The following is a 25,254-nucleotide window of genomic DNA, read 5'->3' on the forward strand; positions in this document are numbered from 1 at the left end:
AGGTCTTTAAGGGGCATGACTCTAAAGAGACTGAAACGTTTGCCCATTCCTCTGCAGAAAACAGTCAGATTGTTTGGGTAATGGCTGTCAATTTTCAAGCCTTGCTCAAGATTATCAACCGATAAAGGTCTGGACTTTGACTGGGCCGTTCTAACACATGAAAGTGCTTCAAGTGAAACCCTTCTGCTGTAGCTCTGACTGTGTGCTTAAGGTCATTGTCCTGCTGGAAGGCGAACCTCCTCTCCCGTCTCAAGTCTTTCACAGCCCGTAACAGATTTTCTAAAACTTTTTTTTTCTGAGTTTAGTTTCATGCATCATCCTAACAACAGTGGCCAGCTTTAACCAGTTTGTCCCTTGGTCTTCATAATGCAGTTTGTTCACCAATTGGCTGCATGATAAAACATAAACAAGGACTCTACACTTTTGTTTCTTTTTTTTTTTCATTATTCCTGACAATTCCTGAACATAATGCATTCCAAACAGTCCATCTGCACACACTGACAATTGGATAACAATGTATTTGGCATGTGCTGTGCAGCCCTATTATGTTTTCCAACAAACCTCCTCACAGAACAGCTGTATTTATGCCGAGACAGAATTACACACACAGATTCTGTTTAATAATTAGGTGACTACTGAAGGCAGATGGTTGCATTGGGTTTTATTCAGGGATATCAGAGCAATGGGAGCTGAATAAAAAAAGGATTGCCCTTACGTTCTTCCTCTGCAAAATCTATATTCCCAATAAAATGCAATGTAGTTGCGGTTACAAAGTGATGAAATGTGAAATAGTCTTTCCCACTTATTGACTTCCAGGTAATAAGTCAATAAGTGGGAAAGACAACCTTTTTGTATTGCAGTTGAAAATTAAAAACACTTTGAATCTGAGGAAAATCCAGTCATTAATTTAAGGGCATTGATTCAGAGTAAAAACAGTGCATTTTAAGAAATATTTTTTTCTTTAACTAACTGAATGGTTCCACAATCAGTGGCACCCCTTGCAATGCCCATATGATAAATGCAGCCAGTTAATATCTAAACTCATTTCACTTTTTTTAAGTTTATCAGAGTGTTGAAGAACATTTTATTTGTAACTCAAGGGTGTTTCCTTGGGGTATTAATATGTTGTGACAGAATTATTTCTCTTTCACTATTCAAAATGGGAAAGACAAAAGATTGTGCCCATGAAGTAAGACAAACGCTTGCTGTCCTTTAAATTTTGTCCACAAGAAAGCAGCTGCTTGCCTAATGCTGCATTCAGACCGAATGAGATTTGAGCATAAGGGTAATCTGGTTTACATGCAAAGTCTATGATGGATGCGCATCTATGAGCTTTGGGAGGTCTAGTGGCGTCCTGAGTGTCTATAGCTGTACATTTTGAAGCATTCGCTCGCCTGGTGCTGCATGTTTTGAGTTGGAAAATCTGACCTTTTACAGCTGGATGCGAGGCATCAACCAATCAGAGAGACTCCGCTATGTGACGTAGTGGCCCATTTTCCAACAGGGCAGAAGGACCACGACAAGCCGGGAAGTCGATGGAGGACAAATTCATCATTGCTGTTTGTGCCCATCCCATTATCTATGTTGCACTTTTAGCCTCTCTAATAACTTGCTAATACCCTAGCAAAACATAACTACGGCTTGTTTTAAACATAATGCTTGTTCTCGTTTCACTCTGCCATCATTTCTATAGTGCCACGAGTGTTAGTACAGCATTAATAAGGAACAATAACATGGATTTAATGGTGTTTCGTGTAACTTACGGTTAACTCATCAAACCAATATAAACAATGGCCACAGATTGCGCCCTGACACGTCATTTACGGCCGATGGTTCGCTACAGCGCCCTCTAGCTTCCAAAGTTACCGATTTGAGTCTGAATTGTTTCCAAGAGCAATAATTACATTAATAAAAATCAAGTGTCCTAAAGTTTATTGATTTTTATTTAGCAAATCATTCTTTAAAATCTTATTTCCTCAAATAATGTTTTGTCTAACTCAGATTTGCATAGTGAATGGGTTGAACACAAATCAAATGTTCTAAATTAGTTAAGCTAATTTAACCTCATTTCACATTCTTTAAGATGAACTTTGGTTCTTTAACTCAGATCTGCATTGAACCAGGATTCACTGAATCATTCTGATGATGGTTTTCAACTATCTTTATTTGTCCTTTTGTGTGTAAGTAGTTCCTTAGCTACTTTTTATCTTAATTTTGCTTCGTAGTTTTAGTTAAGCTTCTCTAGCCTAGTAGAGAGAATTTGTAAATTGAAATATAGTGTTAATTCAGATAAACAACATTTTATAGGGACGTTCTCTGAATATTAACTTTATTTCTGTTAATACAGTCGTGAACTTGAAGAGAAATTGTCATTCCTTTATTTTATGTGTGCAGAGTTTGCTGTTAAAAGAACGGCAGTTCTCAAATCACCCTTTCCACCATTGTCCCGATATCAGCTGTTTGGGCTGATATTCACCGGACAATACCTAACAGACAGAGTTATTTATTAAACATTAAATAACTTAAAAACATACGTGATAGCACAACATCTATGATCAGTCGAGCTATCAAAAAAGAGCCAGTAGAGGAACCTGCCTGGAGGAGGATTAGCGAGGACGTTGGGATCTGGGCAAAGTTATCAAAACTTTTACCACGGTAAATATTTGAGAAAAAGAAGAAGATAGCTCCTCCCAATGCGTGTCAGACATATCTGTCCACACTTTGCTCAGAGGGTCAACAAGATGCCTCTTTGACACTATAAGCTGTCCATAACTGCGCTTGCAGAAGAGTGATAATGGAGGTAAAAAAAGGTTTAACGCTCACTTCTTGAGAACTGCAGCCATTTATTCAGTGTGTGATTCTGATACTGCAATGAAATATGAATTAACGCTATTTAAACATCTCCACCATGGGTACCAATACTTGTAGAGGGTGCTCTAAATGCCTAACATGCAGGCAGTTTTTTGGTCAATTATCTAAATGCAGACATGGAAGCAGAGTGTTAGGCCCTTCCTCTCACAGCCTGAAATAACGTCAGTGGTGATATGGAGAGAGAATGACAAAGGCTGTCAGGGTCATTAAGTCCCATTTAATTGTTACCTTGGTGATGAATGACTGGTTAGTCTGCAACATTAACTCTGTCAGATCTTCAAGCGACAGCCACGGCGAGGGAGACTGCGAGCTGAGAGGCCACACGGAGAGCCCACGAGAAAAGCGTCGGCTTTGTTGTTCACACGCACTGGTAAGATGCATCTCATTCAGAAACCCCCAGGAGATCATTGAAGAATTCAACTAACATAGTGTTTTTTTTTCTTATTAAAAAAAACAAAAACATTAAATCAAAGCCTTTTTCTGTTCAGCCACATTCACTGTGTTACCATAGAAAAGTTCCAACATTAAATTTTTATTGTTTCTTTTTCCTGAATCCGATTTGACACATTTCACATTTCAGACAGATTCAAAGAACAGTGTGTAAAGAGACAGTTTTATTTCTTTAAGGATAAAAATAAACACATAAGATGGGAAGGTAATGGCTGACTGTAGTCATCATTTGTAACAAAAGCAGTACCCCCCACAATTCTGACTGCACAAAAGTAATGAAAATCTGATCGAATGTTCATCCGCAGAACTTGGTACTAACTACTCAAATTTATTCTAGAGTTTTTGTAATATGTCATTTCCTGTTGAGTCTTTTTGCTCTCTGGGGAGTGGGTCGCGAGGTGTTTCCAAGAGGGATACAGATCGTCCCCTCCAGCATGTCCTGTCCCAGCTTTAAAGCGAAGCGCCCAGGAGGCATCATAATCAGATGCCCGAACCAACACAACGAAGTAAGCTGGTTTTAGCCCGTCTGGTTGTTTAGGTCATGACCCATATTTCATGAAATCTGGTAAGGGACCATAGAAGGACCAATAAATACAGAGTTTTGTTTTTCAGCTTCTCCTCTCACTTCAACAGAGCTAAGCAACACCCGCACTACTGCAGATTATCCTCAAATCTCTATCCATCTACTCCACAATCCTGCATCACTGGGTACCAAGGAAGCAAAATACTTGAACTCCTCTGCTTTAAGCGAAACTCACCCCCTGAAGCAGAGGGAGCTATTCTCCTTCTTCCATTTGAGAACCATGGGCTAGACTCCAGTCTTCTTTCTCTCTACATCTTTGTATTCTTTTTATTTTAGGACGACAGACTAAAAATCTCTCCTCTCAAATGTTAATCATGCTTTTAGGTAATCTGCTACAAGGTGTCGGTGTGGTGTCCTCTTATGGAAACCAGTGTGCAGCAACGATTGCAAGCCGAACTGCAGGTTTGTCCGCTCTGGAACCACGTCTGTCTGTCGCTGCAGGTCCATGTCTTGTTCACGCTTCCACCAGAACATGGAGAACAAAGGCACTGAAGGTCACTCCCTCTAATTTATGTAATGCGGGCTGGAGAGCTGCTGGCCTACATACCAGAAACAGCAGCTTCCGTCACAATGTTCTGCTGGAGAATATCACTCGTGCATTTAAAGGGCAACCCAGAAGCATCAACAACACCCTCCCCCCCAAATAAAAAAGAAAAACGCCCTCTCTCACAACTATCTTGCGTAATCCAAAATTAAAACGCATTTTGGCCTCATTTGTCGAGCCGCAGAAGGTTACTAGGGAATACACACAAGAAGGACGCCCCAGTCTTTAAAACCAGGAGGTAAAAACCACCTGCGTGATTGATGGCTTGAGTTTGATGATAAACTGGTGAAATTACCAATGAAACTTGCATCTTTTTTATGCCATGACATTGAATGAACAATGTCAGATTACTTAGGTAGTATATTTGTGCCTTCCTGACCTCAAATGGATTCACACAATTTTAAATAAAATGTAATCAAAGCAAGAGTAAGAACACTGGAAAAATCTGAAATATTTCCTCCTGCTACTCCATGAAGATTTTTCCCACCACTGGTGCCAAAGTTCAAGTAATTATTCTAATGCTGTGGAATCGGGGGGATGTGTTTATTTTGTTCCTTTAAAGGGATCTAATTACAAGCTGTATCTTTAATTTCTTGTTTGAATTTGCTTCCTTTCTAAAAAGGACAATAAACTAAAATCCATCGGCTTTCTTCTTCTTAATATCCTAAAAATCGTCACCGATGCCATGACTTGCCACATTATAATTACTCATTTATGGTTGCAGAGCATAAGATATCGTATTTTTGTTGTTCTAAGTAGCCAAAAATTTTACTGTTAAGGAATTGTGAGAAAATCTCTGGTCATGAGCTTAATTTGGTGGTTATCTGGTCTGCCATCATCTCCTTACTTTTTCTTTAACATTGAAGGTACTCCCTTACTGCTTCAGTTCTTGTTTTTTGTGTTTTTGACCTCTCCACTGCCACTACATGCATGCTCAGTATGAGAGGTTAACGACACAATGCAAGGGGCAGTCCACTCTCCCCACATGCTCATCCAGGAGGAGTAAAGGCATCTTGTCTGCATGTTATGTGGCATTATGTGCATTCTGAGCCGATGTCTGCCTCATTAAAAATTTAATTATGGTGACACATAATGACAATAAAGTATCTTGATCTTGATTCAAATAAACTTAATTAAATTGAAGAGTGTGACTGAAACGTATGACAGTTCCTACCTCAATTTCCCTTTTCCTCAACCGCCTCTCTTCAGCATATATCTCTAATGACAAGCACATTAACGTCCATAACCATTTATTGTTAGACTCGTGACGTTTCTGACTAAATTTTACCTCTGCAACAAGGCCAAGCCATCCAGTTTCTTTCATCATATGATGTAAAACTTCATGATTTTGAGCTTGGACAGTTTGACACATTCAAGTCCTGTACAATATTTGAAATGACAGTGTGTGTCGGGCTCAAGATATTTGGATAAATATGCTTTTACTAGTTGGTTTTGTTGTCACATGGATTTTTGAACAGGATCTAACGACCCCATACTTGTTGATTTGTGTCCCCCAGTAATGTCCTGACCAATTTCTTTGAGATTATGAAGTATTATTGAGTGGAATTCAAGAACTTGGAGAACCTCTCGACAAGATGAGCTTCAGCAAAAAGACAGCGAAGCTTGTAGTACTAGAGGAACCTGGCTAACCTTTGGAGAAGGCCATCCTTTCAGAAACCATTTCTACCAAATCAGCTAGTCACAACTGGCATTGACCGTGGGCAGTTTTCTAATAACATATCATTTCTGGACCAAAAAGATTTGTAAAAAAAAAAAAAAAAGAATCCGGTTTGTTGTTATAATAATAAATTCAATCTAATCAAGAATCAAGAAGCTTTTTTTTGTCATTATGTGCTACCATAATAAAAGTTTTATAAGGCAAACAACAGCTCAGAATGCATATAAATACACATGACATACACATAAATAATAAATTATGGCTGGGATTTTCCCACTGTTGGTTCCATGACTGCATTAATGAATATTTATTTATTTCATAATATGACCAAATATATATATATATATTTTTCTTTTCAGTGTTACAGGGGACTGAAGCAGCCCTATTTGATACTTAGCAAAACAATTAATTTTAAATACCTTTTACTGACACTGACCTCGTGGGAATGAATACACCAAAACGTCATGCTTAAAATTCTACGCGCGTATCACCCATTCCTTTTTGGCAGTCTGAAATGTTCAATAAGCTATTTGTTAAATGAAGCTGACATTTGACGTGAATTTAACCTGCACACATGCTTGTTTACCTGCACATCCAGATGATTCATTCACCGGGGTATCAAATGAGTTAAGTAACAGTGACCCACTCTGAATGGGTAAAATCGTGTAGCCTCAACCATCAGAGGTAATTTGTGCCTTTGTGATGGATCAAAAGGATGTAATTACATGCCTTCCACGGTTCATTAACCGATTTGCCACCTCTGTTGTGCAGAGCTCTGAATTCCCAGATTAAAAGCTGCGGACCGACGTATGCGTAATGCATCTGTACAGCAGCAGCAAGCTTTGAACCCCCGAAACGGCACCCTCCTCGCGTCTCTGCCTCCCTCTGTTTACCCTCCCGCTCTTCAGTCGTGGCAGTGGGAGCCGTCACTCCTCTTCCTGTTGTTTCGCTGCCTCTCAGCAGAGCCCCAATTACCGAAAGCTGCAGACTGATTCCCGACAAGTCCAGTCGCACCTCGTTACTGTAGCGCGCACTCATGACCGCGGACAGAACTCGGCCCAGATCAGTTGATGCTGCTAATGTGCTTCATGCTCTCAGCGAGTTGCACAACATCTATTATTCCGCTGCCTTTGGGTCCAAGTTTTGCTTGCTTTGTTGATTTGTGTGTCACACCTTTGGTTTTGATTTAATCCACCGCTGTCATGAGTGCTAACCTGCTTCAATAAATCAGGACATTCTTAAAGTTTTTTCTCTGACTGAAAACAAATAAAAATAATATTTTAGAATATCCAGATACAGTGGCGTAAAAAAGTATTCCCACCTCTTGGACGTTCATCTCATTTCTTTGTATCACGGCCACGACCTTTGTTGTATTTTATCGGAATTGGATGCAGCAGATCATTGTCAGGTAGTGCATAATTGAAAAGTGAAAGAAAAATTACGTTTTTCTTTTCACATCTAAATAATAAAAAAAAAATTAATATGCATTCACATTCAGCCCACTTTTCAACTTTCACTCCAATTACAGCTTCAAGTCTTTTTGGGGTATGTGTCTTTTTTCTGGAAATCTAGAGTGCCCTTGTTTTTGCAGAAACATCTCAAACGCAATCAGATTGGATGAGTCCACAAACAAAAAATCATAAAGTCTTGATACAAACCCACTTATACACAGAAATCTTTGTCTTTTAGATAAATAAGGAAGACGATTTTTCCCAGAAAGAATCACAATAAAGTAATCAAAAGATCTTTGTGCTAAAGAGAACCAGTACGTGACTCAATGCTCTAACCAGTAAGGTTTTACAGGGACACATCAAAGCCATAAAAAGGCTCCTATTATTTAGCAACGTATTTGCTCAGCCACCTGACTAACAGCTAGAGGCAACAGAGCTCCAACTGCATTTTCAGGTCCAGGCTTCTGTTGCTTAGGTCTCATTTCAGACACTTGGATGGAGTTTGTACAGAAACAAGTGAATTTCCTCGAAACTTAAGGACTCCATAGTGTATCTGTATGTAGATCTATGTTAACAACATAAATAGAAGCACATACCCTGACCAACAGTACCTTTTTACACCACTAGGTGGTGCTAAACCTAGCGCTTATTCAAGTTCTCTCCGGGTACTCCGGCTTCCTCCTACAGTCCAAAAACATGACTGTTATGTTAATTGGCCTCTATAAATTCTCCTTAGGTGTGAGTGTGTGCGTGAATGGTTGTTTGTCCTGTTTGTCTCTCTGTTGCCCTGCGATAGACTGGCGACCTTCTGTCTCGCCCATTGACAGCTGGAGATAGGCATTTCTTTTTAATTCTGAACAAAGTCCAATGAACATGTGAAATTTGAAATTTAACAGTAACCTTGCCTGCAAGATTAATTCTTGTGTGTTTGTGTGTTCACAAACACACAAGAATCCATCTTGCACCGATTTGGCTTCAACCATTTGTGTCCGAACCAAAAACGGTTCGGCCCAATCACATTGCAGTATTATAGTCTAAGGCGGGACATACTGATGCGACAAAAGCGAGAGTGGCTAAACTCATAGCCGAACCAACATAAACAAGTCAGCGCAGAAGGACGGACGCGTAGCTGCTGCTATCACACCTGTTTTGTAAGAATTTCTTCTTTGAAAGAAAAGCAAGAAGTGCCTGGACTAGCTTACCTTCTTGTGTTTTCTCATGATGTCTGCTGCTTACGTTTTTAATTTGATACCGTGATTGGCTAAAATCAGCATTTGGTAGGCGGGCACTAGGGGTCGCTTCGCCCAATCAGCTCGGAGAGTTCTGCTGAATGTCCCTCCTTTCCCCAAATGGATTTGATAAGAGCAGTCCCAGGTTGATAATGGGAACGGAGAGTGCTACACGTTATCAATCTGGTTGGCCAGGTTAATTTAATAGACCCTTTTGATAGAAAATGATGTGTGTAGGCTGCAGTGAAGGTGGGAACGTACACACAAAAACAATGCTTTTTTTTCAAATTTCGGATTTTGTACTTTTATCTTTCAATCTAATGGGGAAAAAATTGTTTTGGAGGTGTAAATGACACATTATATCCAGGTAGTACACACACAAACTAAAATTTAGTAATGAGGTGATTTCTGAAAGCAACTGCTGCCCAGTGTTTTATTATGGTGTGAGAAGCATAAATTCAAAGCAATGCATTTTTTTTCCCTACAATTCATAGTTCTGTACTATTCTATGGGTGTATCCCAACTAATGCACTGCAGTTTGTTTCAATGTCCAGGGGTAGTAAAATTTTTCAAAAGCTTTTTAGATGTTAATTTAACTCTACGGACTGAATTAATCAAAAAATACAAGGGGAGTCTCTAAATATCTGACATGTCTAAGTTTCATGACAATATGATTACACTCCACAGGGATACTGAGGAAAGAGATAGGTGAAAAGTATTCTTGGGAAAATACCACAGAGCATGTTGACATGGCAACGTCTGTGCTTCTCCAGCCTCTTCTGCAACAGTCTGTGGGTGGACGCAACTATTCTGGATTAACATGGATTAAACCGTTCTTCTTTTAAACTGTGCTTTATTGCAACATGATTTTTCAATTAGGAGCACATAACTATTTTCTCTGTGTGACAAACACGCGATCTAAATGAGCGACGTCTGATATAAATCGGGTAATTTTAAATGACAGTTGCAGGACAGGCATAAAACTTGACTGAACTGTGGAAGAACCTTCAATTATTGAGCAACCTGGTGCTCCAGACACAGCTGAACAGTAGAGAACTACATCCATCCTAAAGTCAAGTTAGCTATGGTTTAATTGTAGTTAAAGATGAATATGTAACCCACTGAGAGAGAGTCAAACCAGATGTAATGATGACTGGCAGAACTGAAACAGAAAAGAAAAACTGTAGAAATTGCACAGAACTACATTTTTCACCGCGGAAATTGACACAGGTAGACCAGTGGAGCAAATAAATATTACTGTTGGCTGCGGTCCCTTCTTTGTTATGGTACACATAGCAATACACACAACGTCATTTTAACACTGGGCTTAAGTCTGGCAGACGTTACCCACAACCCATTCAGGAAAGTTTGCCCTCGATGTGCCACCCTTCAAGCTTGAACTGCAAAATAGTATTAATTTACAAAACATTTTACTGTCTTCTGAGGCTTTACAAATTCCAATTGCTTTGACACTTGATTTTCTTAACATTTTGTCTACCTGATGACGTGGACATTCAGTGTACACTGTTTGTAAATGTTTTATCTTTTTGAAGCTCCAAAAGAGGCTTTTAAATTGCTTTATCCATACTAGCTTTCATCCGCCTTCCCCCGTAGTTCCTCTGATCTCACCTGACGTTGTCGTGCTTTTGGATGTAGATCTTATGAAACATCATGTCCTCTTGCTTGGCATTTATGTCAGCTTTCATCTCCATGGCAACGTGACGAGGAAGTACTGAGAGCAGGAGACGCTCCTGCAGGAAAGAGACGAGAGGTAAGTTTGATCTGGAAGTTAATGGGACTGTTTGTCAGAGACGAGGAAGTATGCCATCTCTGTGGCGATTATTAAGATCAACAATAAGTCATATTTCAAACAATTAGAAAGTCCAGATCCTGCAAGCCATTTCAATGGCACTGTTTAAAAGCTACAGACAGATAATAACTTGGTAATATATGGAGGATATCATATTGAATTTTAGGTTTTGTATTTATGCTGTTCATCATTGCATTCTTTTATAAATCCTTTTATATGACTCTCAACAAGCAGAAATTAATCAGATTCTGTAAAACCTCGAGTTAGGTATATGAGACATACATACTTGGTATGCTTAGGACTCATTCGGGTGTCACCTAGGATGCTTCCCAGTCCTGTATAGTGGGTGTGTATATGGATGAAGAGCTTTAAATGTACAGTGCTCCCATGTCACAACAGAGTAGGTTACATTTTGCAGTGACACCACAGTCAAGTTTATATTTTCCCCATACTTCATGGTTGCCTAGTCATCTGGGAATAAAGGTCTATAGGCAGCCTGAGTGCTCCGATTAGTCAAATAATTATTTGTTGAATTTATTTATTTATTTTTAAAATGGGTTGCACTGCTATTTCATCTGAGCAACTTCAAGCATTTTCATGCAGAGGTCAGTGAATCTTCTGCAGCTCAGACAGAGCGTGCATGTCTGCATCCATAATATGAGATTTATGTCATATTACCCTAGTTAATGCTGTAGCAGTGGTACATGCATGCAGTGTATGTTGACCTTTGAAGTTGTATAGCCAGCACCACAGAATTTTGTCGGGGCATCACTAAAACATCCTGCCCAGGTTAGGGGACACAATGCATACGCCAAGGTATCAGATGTGCAAGACAAGTGATGCTGGAGGGTTATTTACTAGAGCCTCTTTGTATTAGGGCTGTACAATGTATTGTAAATATATTGTCATCACAATATCAGTGTGTGCAATATTCATATGGACTGGTTGGAGTGCAATAATTGTTAGATAAGCATTATGAACTTGCATTTTTCATGCGAATGTAATATTTAGCCAGTTGGAGAGAGTCTCACGCTTCTCTCCAATGACTCATTATGTTTTTCATTCAATTAATTCAATAACAAGGTAATCATAAAAGGTCAAAATCATCTAAAATGTATGCTGAAATTCCAGTTGGGGGCTCTCTTAAGTCATACTTGGTGTTTTACGTTTTGAGAAATAAGATTATATGACTGGCTTATATACTGGCTGTTAATGAGGGGAGACTCAAAGTTAGTGTTTTACAGTATTTTGTGAAACAAGATCTTTTTTAAAAGCAAACTGTATTTTCTACTGAAGCATGTCAGCTTTTAATTCAGGCTACAGGACATGGGCCGCTGCTGCCCATTCTATTCCTTCACCGTTTAGTATTTTTGCAGTTTTAATTATTTCCGACTTTTCTTTAGGTATAGAAAGGAGCCGTCTGTTAGACAACATAGATTTGGATCTAGGTTTAGGATATTTTGTCTCGTAGGAGCAAAGTGATCCTAAGCTGACTCCGACACATGCCAGAAGGGCTGAACTGATTACAGCCAAATTGCTCTGTTTGATCCTGTTTCCCTTTTTAGCATGTCTATCAGACAAAATGCTGAATTTGAACATTTTAGCATCCTTTAGAAATCTCAGAGTTAAGGTAAACCATTCTTTGCTCTAGGGGTAGTGTGTGAATTAAATTTAATTCAATTAATTTTGAATAAAGTTTTATTTATATAGCGCCAATTCACAACATATGTCATCTCAAGGCATTTTACAAAGCAACATTCAATCAAATCATACAGATTGTTCAAAAAGTCTCCTTGCAAAGGAAACCCAGCAAATTGCACTCAGTCTTGACAAGCAGCACTCCTGCTGAAAGAGCGTAGAGCCACAGTGGACAGTCGTCTGCATTGTTGATGGCTTTGCAGCAATCCCTCATACTGAGCATACATGAAGCAGCAGTGGAGAGGAAAACTCCCTTTTAACAGGGAGGAAAACCTCCAGCAGAAATAAATATGCTGCTCTGACTCTGAAGGGTCTTTTTATACAACAGTAGATTGTTTTTCCAGATTAGCTAGGATTCCTCCAGATGTGTAGAGTGCCATTCTCTCTCCAATTTTCTAACGTTTTGCTTCAAAGAATGCTGCTTTAAATCCAACCAGGGAGCCAACTTCCTATGAATAATCACATTGTTTTTCAAGGGGGCTACGTTGCCTAACGCAAAAAGGAAGTGACACCATCAACAAAAGTGTCAATTTATGAATGGGAAGAAATAACATTGCTGCCATCTGCTGGGCATTTCTGTGATACTGAGAAGATTAAAAGGGGGCAGACTCTTTAAAGTTTGATAGAGCATTATGCCATAATGAAACTTTCTTTTGGGAGTGGAGAACTCAGTTAAATTCAACTCAAAGGTTATTTAAAATAGCCAGATAGGACAAAGTTGTGAGGAAATACTGTTAATTCTTCGCAATCAATGCAATATATCAACACAAGGTCCAAAGTATGAAGGCAAGAGAGCGTTGATTTAGTCATTACTTATATAAGAGGCTAAACAAACATCTCCTTCAAATCCCTTTATCTTATGTTCCAGGTGTACCCTTTGGTCTCATCCTAGTGAAGAATCTCACTAGGAAATCTCTCCAAAGGGAGGCTACCCAGGAGGCATCATGATGTCCAATCCTTCTCAGCTGAGTCCTTTTAATATAGTAAATGGTAAATGTCTTGTACTTGTCTAGCAAGTCCTATGACCCCAAAGTGCTTCACACTACAGTCATTCACCTATTCACGCACATCATGATATCAATATGTGCAATACACTGAACTGTGGCTACAAACATAGCTCACCACCATACAACACTAATACCGTCAGGATGGTGAGCTATGTTTGTAGCCTGCAATACATCAGCGGCATCAGGCCCTCCGACCACCGGCAGCAGCCAATTTGGGTGAATTGTCTTGCCCAAGGACACAGCAACTGAGACATGCATGGGAACCGGCCCCTGCCAGTCACAGGATGAACTCCCTAACTCTTGCACCACCGTCGCCCCAATATGGAGGAGAACCAACTCTGTACCAAGCTCCCATCAAACCATGGCTTCTGACCTCACCTTATTTATTTATGTACAAGTTTAAGTCCAGCAAACCGTATAGCTTAGCTTTATATATATACAAGTACATTTCAGCTCTTTGGATTAAGGATCTTGTTCTTTCTGATACGTCCATGATCACAGGTGTAAGCAGGAATGTAGACAGCAAATTTAAAACCACTGCATTACTGGAGACAAGGAATTAATGCCATTTTATTCAATATTTTTTGGGAAAGAAATATTTAATATTCATTTTAGAAAATAATGCAGCTCTTTTGAAATTCTGTACCAATTGCATTTAAAGATAAGTGGAGGGAGCCTTATATAACTACAGCCATGTCTCCTGACAGGATATTGGGTCATTATTGGGCCATTGCAACATGTATTTTACTCGGAGTTGGAGCTTATGATTCTGGAGCGGATGGGGTGTTGAGCATGTCACAATTGTAGTCTTACATGAAGCTGTACACACTCCCCAGTGGCCCCTTCAAAGCCTACCTGCTGCTGGTTTTCCCTCTGGGAGTGAAGGCGTGCCTGGATGCACTCCCTGGTCTCCTGGAAGGCTTGCCTCTGAGAGCCCTCAGCTGGGTAGTGGGTACACACTCCAACAATGTTTGAGCAGGAGAAGATGAGGACGTTGGACACTATCTGTGGAAACAGGTACAAAAGTTCATTGATTTCTATAAGTCGAAACCTGCCAGATAAATCCATTGCTTTTCATCATCAGTTTCCTAACCTTAGCCAGAACTGTTGAAAAGAATGTTAACTAGCAAACTGCTCATAAAAACTAACCTATACCATGCACATGCATCTCAAATCAAATTTATTTCAGTAAATAAATTCAAAAAGGGAAACCCCTACTATAGAGATTCATCAGAAACAAATATTGGAATCTGCTGAAATAAAAGCCAAATACCAATCACCACAAACCCACATCTGCTCTGAAAAAGCCATATATCTGTGTAGGAGGTCCTAAATATTCATAACTTGTCACAATGTCATTCAAAAGTTTATTTTTATTATAAATTATGTAACACTAACAGTTAAATATTTTGACAGTCGAAAAATGCAACATTTTATGGTATTTTAATTAGGTTATCAACATTATACCTTTGCAGCTCAAATATATTTAAAGTAAATCTGGATATTAAATAGGTTAGTTCCACCCCTGAACCATTTTCTGTGGATTCAGCATGTGATTTCTGCTCTCCATGTTTATGCCATTTTTATTCAGCTGCTCTGTAGCAAAGTCTCAGCGATATGAAGCACAGATACTTATTGTACCTGCGGGTGTTGCTGGTTGTTCTCCGACATGATCGCTGTAAAGTCATTCATGTGCTGCTGTTATTTTCTGTAAAGCTCATAATGAACAAGAGGTATGTGATAGGGAAACAAAAAGGTTGTGGCGCGTGGTAGCTGTTAAGAAAACTGATAAATACGAGAGAATGTAGTCAAACTTCAAATAAATAAATGCTGCAAGTTACACTAAAAATGGGTTGTTGGAGCTTCTCAATTGAGAAGCTCAGTGATATTAGTAGTATCATATCATATTATTCATATAGTATTCATATCGCTTGAATTTCTCTATATTTGGTCAAACACAAACTTCAGAGGTTACTGTGAAGTGAAAGAAAAATAAGTTCCTGGGTTTTCACAGATAAAATCTGAAATATATATTTTTTATCCAGTCCCCTTATGCTGATTCTCTTAAATAAAATCAAGTCCAACCAATAGTGAGCAGAAGACACCTAATTAGTAAATGCAGTCCATCTATGTGCATTTTATTCTCAGCATTAACAGCACCGCCTTGTCATAGAACAATATAACAATCTTTGAATGACTCACAAAGTGTGGTTAAATGCAATATGTGAAAATGGGAAGAGTATGGCTATAACACTATCAAGAAACAAACACTATGGCAAAATACACTTGCGTGACAGTGCTCTGGACTTTTTGGTCAAGTAGCAAAATGCTATGTGTGGGGGTTAAACACTGCATATCCCTCTGATCACACCTGCATTCCTACTGAGACACAGCCACCCACCTAAACTGGTAGTTTTGGAGGAGCCGCAGAGCTCTACAGCTCAGGTGGGAGAATCTGTGGACAGGACAACTAATGTTCATGCACTTTGCATATCTGGTTAGTGTGAAAGAGAAATTTGCCACGAGGCTAGATGGGCAACAGACAACGATTTTTTTTTGGCCCCACCTGCAATGAATGAACCCTATGTGTGGCAAATGACACTAAACATCACTCTGACCACAGGGAAACACAATGCCGGAAGCATTATGCTGTGGGGACGCTTTTCTTAAGCCAGGACAGTGAAAAGCGTCTGAGTTGATGGGAAGATGGTTAGAGCCAAATATCGGACCATTTTGAGAGAAAACCTGTTAGAAGCTGCAAAAGACTTCCACTACAGTGGAATGGTTTGGATCAAAGTGTGTTTATACGTTAAAATAGCTTAGACCTAAATCCTACTGAGAATCTGTAGCATAACATAACATTAATGCTGGTGTTTGCAGATGCTTCCCATCCAACCTGAAACAGCTGGAGCTATTAGGCAAATAAAAATGACCAAACATTAAAGTCTCTTTAAGATAATAAATATCTTTATTGTCCAACAGTAGGGAAATCCGGGCGTGACATTGCACACTAAATCAGTAATGAAAAAACAAGGCAATCTAAAGTTAGTTTTAAGGTGAGAGAGAATGAACTTGTCAGATATAGGCAAAATTAATTAAAATAAAAAAAAATTGGGTTAGAATTGCATAATTATTGAATATGACATTCAGAAAAAAATGAACATATTCAAGTTAGATAGAGGAAATACAGCAGTCTATGTGTAGCTGGTAGAGGAATACTTTCTGTTGAGATTGGAGCAAAATGCAGATCAACAACACATTGAAAAACGCACAACTCACTTTTTAGATTTTCATTTTCTTTCTACTTCAGAATTAAGCAGTACTTTGTGTTCGTGCATTATGTAAAATCCAAACAAAAACCCACTGATCTTTGTGGTTGTACTAGAACAAAACTGGACATGCTTCTGTGGTTTTAATTCTTTTGCGTGCCATGATGTACGAATCTTACCAGAAGGTTGTTTTTGAAACTAAGCAACTTAGAGTGTGTAAAACTCCACAAAGGCTACAAATATCTAAATGTTCAGTTTGCGGTGTACCTGTTACAGAACTATTGTTCTCTAGTGCGGTGCTTTTCAGCAAAATTACAACGAAATGGAACAGGCCGTTTATTTATGCTCAAAATATGCCGAACAAAGATAGAAAAACCTTGACAAAGGCAGTGAGAGAGATACAAAGTGTTTGAAGCATGTTTTCCCGAGCTGCAGCTGTTTTCCCTCTTACTGAGAGTAAAGCGCTCTTTGTTTCCGCCACCGTTGTGCCTCCCTCTCGGCAAAGGGAACAGGGCGTCTCAACCTTCCCCAGGGTTTAGACGCAGCGTCTGTCCGAATATCTTTATCCAAGACAGTGCCTGTCTCATTAGGAGACTCTGCAGAGCCAGCTCACATGTTACCAGCTTGGAACGGTTATGTGTGAATGCATGTGATGGGACAAAAGCGGTGGCTGTGCTCAAAAGTGAAACCTGCGCCGTTACAAAACAAACCGACTTTTTGACTTTATCTCCATTACAAAAATGAGCAAAATCTCTGCATTGACTTGCATTATACCATACTATATACACCTCCTTAAATGCCGTAAAATATAAATTTTTGTACGAAGCTTAAAAGGTAATGGATGAACCCTTTGTTCCATAAATATATCGTTTTAAAGCTGATCAGCAAAACCCGAGCTTCATCCCTATTAGGCCCAGACATCTAAATCATTATTTAATACTGGACTGAATGAAGAACTAAAGTTAGAATACAAATGACTGTTTTAATCACTTTAACTCTTTACCATGTGGGAGAAAACAAACTTCAGGGATTCATAACAGATATTTACTCTACCAAGTATATGACGGCATGTTTGCATGAGGGTACACAATACAAACCTTGACTAAAAGACTAAGACTTTATTGTCATTTAACTGCACATTTGAGTGAAATTTAATTCAAGGCTCCAAGTAGAAACAGAAGACAAAAGGGAAAACATTATCAATATAAGTATTTGTCATTTGTCAGGAATCTAACGGCAAACCAATGTCACGATCAGTGTCCAAAATTAATTTCCTGATTCTTCTGCCAACTTGGCCTATAAGAATCAACTGGCCAAGCATATTTTTTACTGGTCAAAATATTAATTCTGACTGACTCCTGCTAAATATCTCCAAATAATCCCACTATGTAAATTAGCCTGAGCTAAACGCTAGTTGTTAGCAAAAGGACATGACGTAGTTGCTGTCGTTCTCGCGTCACATGTGCGAGTGTTTGTATCTGTACGTATTTGTTGTCATATGAGCTGAAAGCAGAGGAACATAAAGAAGCATGTACCAAATGAGCACAGCTTCATTTTACTCGCCATGTGACAGCTAGCCCTCTGAAATGTACTCGCCAAATGGAAAATCTACTCGCATTTGGTGTCTGGCGAGCGTTCATTTTGGACCCTGGTCATGGTGTGCTGGTATTGACCCAAAGTTTTAAAAGGAAAAAGTAAAACAAGTTATAATTAGCTTTATTTTAAACAGAAAAACAATAAATAATTTTGCACCAATAATAACACTATAAGTTGAATTAATGTTCTGCGTAACATCTGTAGTCATTTTGATTTTGATGTGTATAGCATGAGACAAAATATTGAATAAGCAGACATTAAATTCAGCAAGTTTTTAAGAGTACTGGCCAAGTGGTTGAGCACTTGCATCCTGGGAAGGCTGCAAATTCCCAGGTTCAAATCCCACAGACTGCCATTCTGGGTCCCTGAATGGGACCCTTAGACCCAGAATGCTCCCTGGGTGCCACAGTGGCTGCCCACTGCTCGCTACGGGATGGGTTAAACGTAGAGGATGAATTTCATTGGAATGTATGTTGCAATGACAATCAAGATAATCATGATTATTACATTTTATTGTAGCATTTTCCCTGTTTTTAGAGAAAAACAACTGTAGCAAACTGATACTGTTAGTCCCTCCTGGCACTCCCTTGCCAAACATAATTAACAAAGACTGCTGCCTTAACAGAAGCGATGGCTGGCTATTTGAGTGTCCACATCAGGATGGTCTGTGTTTTTCCAGGGCCAGAAATACTTTCAAACAGCCAGCCGACTTTGTCTTTCTTGTAAGAGAGATGTCTAAGAGCCTTGTTTGAGCCTGCTGACCCACAGTGTGCACCAGAAGGTGTTAAAGTGGTAGATTTGATCCATTAACTGTTATTCCATTTGCCTAACGCCCAGAAAAAAACACTGGTCACCCTGGCATTGTCTTTGGCATCGAGAAAGTTTTAGCGAGGTTGAAACCATCCATTTTTAAACCTCTTTATAGCGTCATACCACCGTCAGGCCTAATATTACTTTCAAATGTAGCTGACCTCGTTCTGAGCTAGCTCACGGGGGCTCCAGTCTGTCTACTTCACCGGGAGGTCAATTGTCCCCCTCTTACAATGCTGTTATACTTGACTCAGCCCCCTGGGAACAATAAGCGGCCATCAGAGCTCCAACGATGGGTTGGAAGGCAGATGGTCCTCTTTTGCATGTGAACAACTATAGTTTTGATTGTCACCATTAAACGTGTTGATCCAGTGTGCAAAGATACTGCTTATAGGCTCAGTTTACCTAGAACTCTTCAGACTGAGGGAATCTCTTGGAGAAGAGACGAAATGTTTAAATAAAGAAGAACCTGTCCAGAGGACCTATTAAATGTATTTTTTTTTTTGGATCATTTCCTACCTTGATAATCGAGATGCATCAGAACATTCTATCAAAAGTTTCATCATCTGCAGTATAATGTTTTTGCCAAAATCCATGCAAACGGCCGCACAGAACTGCTTCTAGTCAAGACCAACAATAATTATGTTAATCACCTTCAACTCAGCTGTTGTGGTACTATACCTCTTTCTAAAACCTGATTGAAAGGATGAGATCATACTATTGGGAGATTAAAACTCTTTTACACGGTCACTCGCTCAAATATTTCCAGCACCATAAAATTGAACTTTGGCTTATAATTAGTTAAAATAGCTGGATTACCACCCTTTAATAAGTTGAAAACAAAGGCAGATTTCCACATTGAAGAATTTACTGTTTATCCACAGAAAGAAATACACAAAGAAATAAGAAACTGCCTTTTCCATGACTCTAAGCATTTTGCCACCTTTGGCCAATTTGCCACCTTTGCTATCTGTGCTGCCTCTCTGATTAATGCCCTCTTTACTGATATGACTATATAGCCCATCTAGCCTGGGACCACTTTTTGTTTGTCCAGAATGAGCTGAAGGAGCTTGCTGGGGTGAGGGATGTCTGGGTTTCTGAGATGGATCTGTTGCCCCCACGACCTGATCTCGGATATGGATGGATGGATTTGGATGAATATGGTGCTCCAGGGGAACGTCAAGACCCAGATATTATTTTATAACCCCATTCTGACTTATGAAGGGGGTGGAGGAAGAGGAGGAAGACATGGGGCAAAGGTTTATAGGCCCGAACAGCCACGTTGAGGATGGAGGCCTCCAAACATGGGCTGCATGCTCTAACTCCTGCACCACCACTGCACCCATGGGACTTTAGAAGGTAACTGGATTCACCAGAACCTTTTAGGGACTTTTTCCTCATTTCACTTCACCACCTTATATGTTTGTTTTGTAAATCATCACATAAAATAAGATTGAAAACATTTAAATTCCAAGCTGGAATGTCACGAGTTATGCAAGGGACTGTAGGTCAGATCACGAGTTGAGCCCGCTGTGTCCATGTTTATCAAAAATGCCTTAGAGATATTAAACTAATGAGAGCAACATACAAACACACCGTAAGGGAGGAAAGTAACCGAACAAAGGGTCTCAAATACAGCTTTAATACCCAATCTAAAAAATGATTCACCCTTCCACAACTCTTTTTCTCAAGGTCTCTTCTAGTCAATTTTAACTGATACCACAAACACGAAAATGCTTAAAAATTGTACCGTGTGTTCACATTCAATCTGAAAAAGAACAAACAGACTGCTTCATTCAGATTCTAGTACATTGTGGATTCAGACAAACAACAAAACAGTCCATCCCTTTCATTTAATATGCACATATCCATGATGCGTAGCAACCCTGTAGGTAAGAACGTGTAATAATGATGAAATAACACATGGTATTTTAGATGGTAGTACTTTAAAAGGTACTTAGGTTTCAAGCATTTAGTTTAATAACAATGCAGTATTGAACTGGGGCTCACATTGGGCAGTTTCCTAATCCTAAATTACTTGTGTCTGTACTGGGAACAAAAAAAAATTCTGATTGGGATATAAATTGAATGAAAAAACATTTGAAGAAAACAATCAGAAATAGCATGGAATTATAAGTGTTTGACAGCTCACAGCCAGCACAATCAAATCTCCATTTTTGTAAGAGCCTGATACATTATGTTTCATCTCCAAAAAAGTTTAAATGATAATCTAAAAAAACATTTAATTCCAAACATTTATTTCCAAAACAGAAAAATACAGCTTTCTAGCTTAAGGATTTTCTGGTAACTTGGTTCCTGTCTCTCCCTATACTCAAATGAAGGGGTCACCACCAACCTTTTTGAAACAGAGAGCTACTTTTGGTGTTGTGTCATACGAAGAGCTACCAATACTGACCTTTGAACTAGAAGGGTCAGAGTTCACCTTAACTTAATGTAAAATAAGCATATTTTTCATGCTTTGTGATAGATATTGTAGTTTTTCAAATCTATATAAATGCCAGGGTGAATGAACAGGAAGAGTAATGGAATGAAATAAGGTTTTAGATGCAGCTCAGTGGCGGCTTGTGCTGTTTTTAGAACAGGCTCGAGGGCGCCACATGTGGTCCTCTGGGGCTACTTGGTGCCTGCGGGCACCATGTTGGTGAACCCTGCTCTTGATACACTAAATTAACAGACTGTGCAAGCAGAATAGAAACTGCAGGGTATCTGTTGGTGACCCTGTATTGGAGTCATATTGCTTGAAACTACAAAGTCTAATATTGAGTGACCCCGCCCGAGTTTCCACCTTTAACACAGCTTCCAAGCTGTCATATGCCCAGCTGCTGCTGCAATGCATCGTATCTAATCAAAGCCAGCCATAGTGAGGCCTGGGACTGGCAGCAAGCTGCATGGCTGCTGTACCACGGGCCTCTGAGTTGCTGGAACAAACTGAGCAAACACGTCTGTAATAAACCAAAAATTCCCCCAGCAGATTTTTATGCAATATCTAGCGCATGCAGAGGGAGATGTGACTGGTAAAAGCCTAACCTGGAAGTGAGACATGACCTTGGAAACATAAAGAAACGACAGAGAGAATGTGCATTGATTTATCCTTGCTATGTTGTCTGCTTCTTATCAGTTACAGTTTAGCTGTAATGGCTTGACTCGCAGATAAAGAACCTCGAAGATAAATAAAGCCAAGCCACCAGAGACCGCTTTGACCATAGAAGTTCATTTCCCATGATGTTCCTTTTATTTTTCTCATCTGGTTCCCATTTACTTTGAGACTGCAATACTTACATATCATTTCCAAAAGTTAAACTTTTATAGCATTTCCAGTCTGTGGTGGGAAATGCACTTTTAGTCATTCAATGCCCGGCACACAAGGTGAGACAAGATTTTAGCAATATTTGAGGGAAAAGTAACGATCCCCGTTCTCTTTTGTTGTCACATAAGGATTTAAATTCAGGATTTAAAAAAAAAATAAATAAATAAATAAATAAATAGATAAATCACACCTTGTGTTTTAAAGAAGCTTTAATCAGTACACAATGTACCACTGAAGGTTTTACAAGTTCATATATCGCAATTTTAATGGTTGTTGCAATGTGGTCTGAATGCTTCTTAAAAAGCATTGAAAATCCTCCTTTAAGGTGTTTTCACAAATAGGATGAAGGGTTTCATAAATCTGGCTACAGTCACTAAAGAAAAACTGTAAAATAGTCCTTTATTCCACCGCAGATAGAAAGCTTCAAAGCCAAAGGTAGCATTGTTAGCAGCTAACAGCTGCCCAGTCGCGGAACTCGCACAAGGGTAAAAGTCCATTTCCGTATGTCACCATGTCTTTTTTCAGCTAATTACCTATATGGGTAAATTCCACATTGACAGAGGCTGAAAAATATTAAGAAAAACACAATGAAGACCTTGGAGTGGCCTAGTAAACTTTACCATTACCACTTAACGAAACACTTGATGACAGTGGTTCCGGCAAAGTTTAGCCCGACAAATCGTTAGGTTGGGGCGCAATGATTTATTCACAATAGCCAATGTAGGTTGGGACTTCCACACCCATAATAAGCTTCTTAATTTAAACACTGAATTTTGTGTTTACTTGTGTCAAATTCTAATATTCAAATGTGTTTGATGATCTGAAACATTCACATGACTGTGGAGGAAAAAAATAAAATTATGAAGGGGGCAAACACTTTTTACTCCTCACTGTACATGTAGAAGTAATGCAAGATCGCAAGCCAAAGTAGACGGACAGTAACGGTTATATCCAGGAACAAGATTATTGAAAACGGCCAATAACTATTTGCAAAACATGCAGAGAATTAAACAAATTTACAGGGGTTAGAATGAAAACAGAGCTTGACGCAAACTGAAAATTAGTTGATTAAACGACAGAAACACTTTAAAATTAGCGTAGAGATGCAAATGTCTGTTTCGAACTATCCTAAAACTCCTCAGAGTTTGTATCTAAATGTGAGCCTCTGCTGCCTCCGCTCACGCATCCTGTTGCAGCTGTGCACAGTGCTTCACAGAGTGCACGCAGGATCCCGCCTACACACTGTCATAGAAACGGCATGCATCAGATAATGTCTTTCAACAGGTCAATACAAATATTCCCCAGCTGCAGACTTATTCTATTAATACTGAAAACGCTTACCCGGGCCTTATTTAGAAACCACATGAGCTTTCCCTCAACACACAGAGGCATGACGGAAGCAGAAAGAAATTACAGTGTTTAAAACCCAAGACAACCCCTGGGTGCAAACATAGAAATATATCAACACACGAGGCAGCAGCAAACCTGTGAGGTCTGAGCTCATTACGGAGCTGTCTACGAACCAGGAGAGAACGATTTCCTGCGACGTGTCTGGTCTGAATCGTTAGTAGACACATTTTCACACTTTCTAAATAAGTCAAGAGAGCCACTTTTTCACAAAAATGAAAAAGAATAAAACACAACCTAAGCTACATACTGTGTCAGGTTTTATATTAATGAACTACAAAGTAATGTGCTGCAAAAATAAAAAAGAATGAATTCCCAGCTGACAGAAAAAAAGGTGATAAAAAAAGACAATAGAAAAAAATCCTAATGAGAACCCTAGAGGTGTTTTGATATCGCATGTCATTGTTTGTGTTCTTCTCTAACACCAGGAGCCAGCGCTACGTTAAAAGCCATGAAGTGGAAATCTGCGAGCAGAGCAGATGCACCAGCATATCAACTAATGGCCTTATGAACCTTTAGTCTGTCATGAAATAAGCTGTTGGCAGTATTTTGGAAATGCCCCAGTTAAGGTGTCTATGTCATCTTGAACACACTGTTCTAGTAATGCTTGCAACATTGCTAATTTAGGATGCTAATGCTAACTAAAAACGTAAGTTCCATTATTATTATAATCATTTTTACAAATCATAGTAAGACCATGTCTTTTAGTGACTACTGGTTCTCTATGTCGGCACGATGTAACCATGCTAAAAAATATCAAATGCTGCTTTTTAAAATAAATTCTTATATTATAGTTCTCAAAAAGAACACCAAATCAGCTAAAAATCAGTATTGAGAGACGCTTTTACAAAAAATCAAGATTGGAAACTTGCCACAAAATCTGTTGTGCAGATGTCTTTTTCAAAAAGCACTGAACCCAGCCAGCAACAGACTACACTGCAGAAGGTCAAATATGTATGACTTGACTTTGTAAAGTGCCTCGAGGTGACGTGCTGTGAATTGGCGTTATATAAATACATTGAATTGAAAATATGAATGGCATCCATAACTTGCATTAATGTACAATCAGTGTTTTACAATTCCCATTATTTTAGTGCTATAAGCAAAAAATCTCATTAGCAGCAAGTAAAACCCCAATTCCAATGAAGTTGGGAAGCTGTGTAAAATGTAAATCAAAAACTGGGAAAAAAGTGTGTGAATTATAGAAATTTGTCACAAGAAATGTAGACAACGGGTACGCTCGACTATGAAGGTAAAAGGGCTGCAGAGAGTCAGCGCGGTTCACAGTATGTCCACGGCACGCCTGAGTATGCGGGAGCTGTAATATACCCATAGGGTAGACGTTACGCCGGCTGGTGTTTGGTACTGAAGTGCTGGAAAAATAAAAGAGTCCCGCTGAGCTACGCAGCGACCCAGAAGCCCAGCTCTAAGTACAGTCTCCTTCTACCTCACGCTGTGCCGGTAACGAACACAGAAGGGTTGGCTACACCACCAATAGGAACACACAGCAGCGCATTGTTTAC

The 25,254-nt window shown here is 39.3% G+C and overlaps 1 protein-coding gene across 2 annotated transcripts in view; it reads right to left on the minus strand.

The window, feature by feature from the left end:
* The window catches only part of adcy5 (adenylate cyclase 5), a 102,357-nt gene that overhangs the window by 37,843 nt on the left and 39,260 nt on the right, over nt 1-25,254 (minus strand). For both annotated transcript variants that reach the window (XM_012868519.3, XM_012868520.3), the window contains exons 2-3: nt 14,177-14,326; nt 10,436-10,557 (exon numbers count right to left, since the gene is read on the minus strand). In XM_012868519.3, coding sequence (XP_012723973.2) covers nt 10,436-10,557; nt 14,177-14,326 — 272 coding nt within the window. The remainder of the gene's footprint in view (nt 1-10,435; nt 10,558-14,176; nt 14,327-25,254) is intronic.

Source organism: Fundulus heteroclitus, chromosome 7, assembly GCF_011125445.2.
Source record: "Fundulus heteroclitus isolate FHET01 chromosome 7, MU-UCD_Fhet_4.1, whole genome shotgun sequence".
NCBI classification, from domain to species: domain Eukaryota; kingdom Metazoa; phylum Chordata; class Actinopteri; order Cyprinodontiformes; family Fundulidae; genus Fundulus; species Fundulus heteroclitus.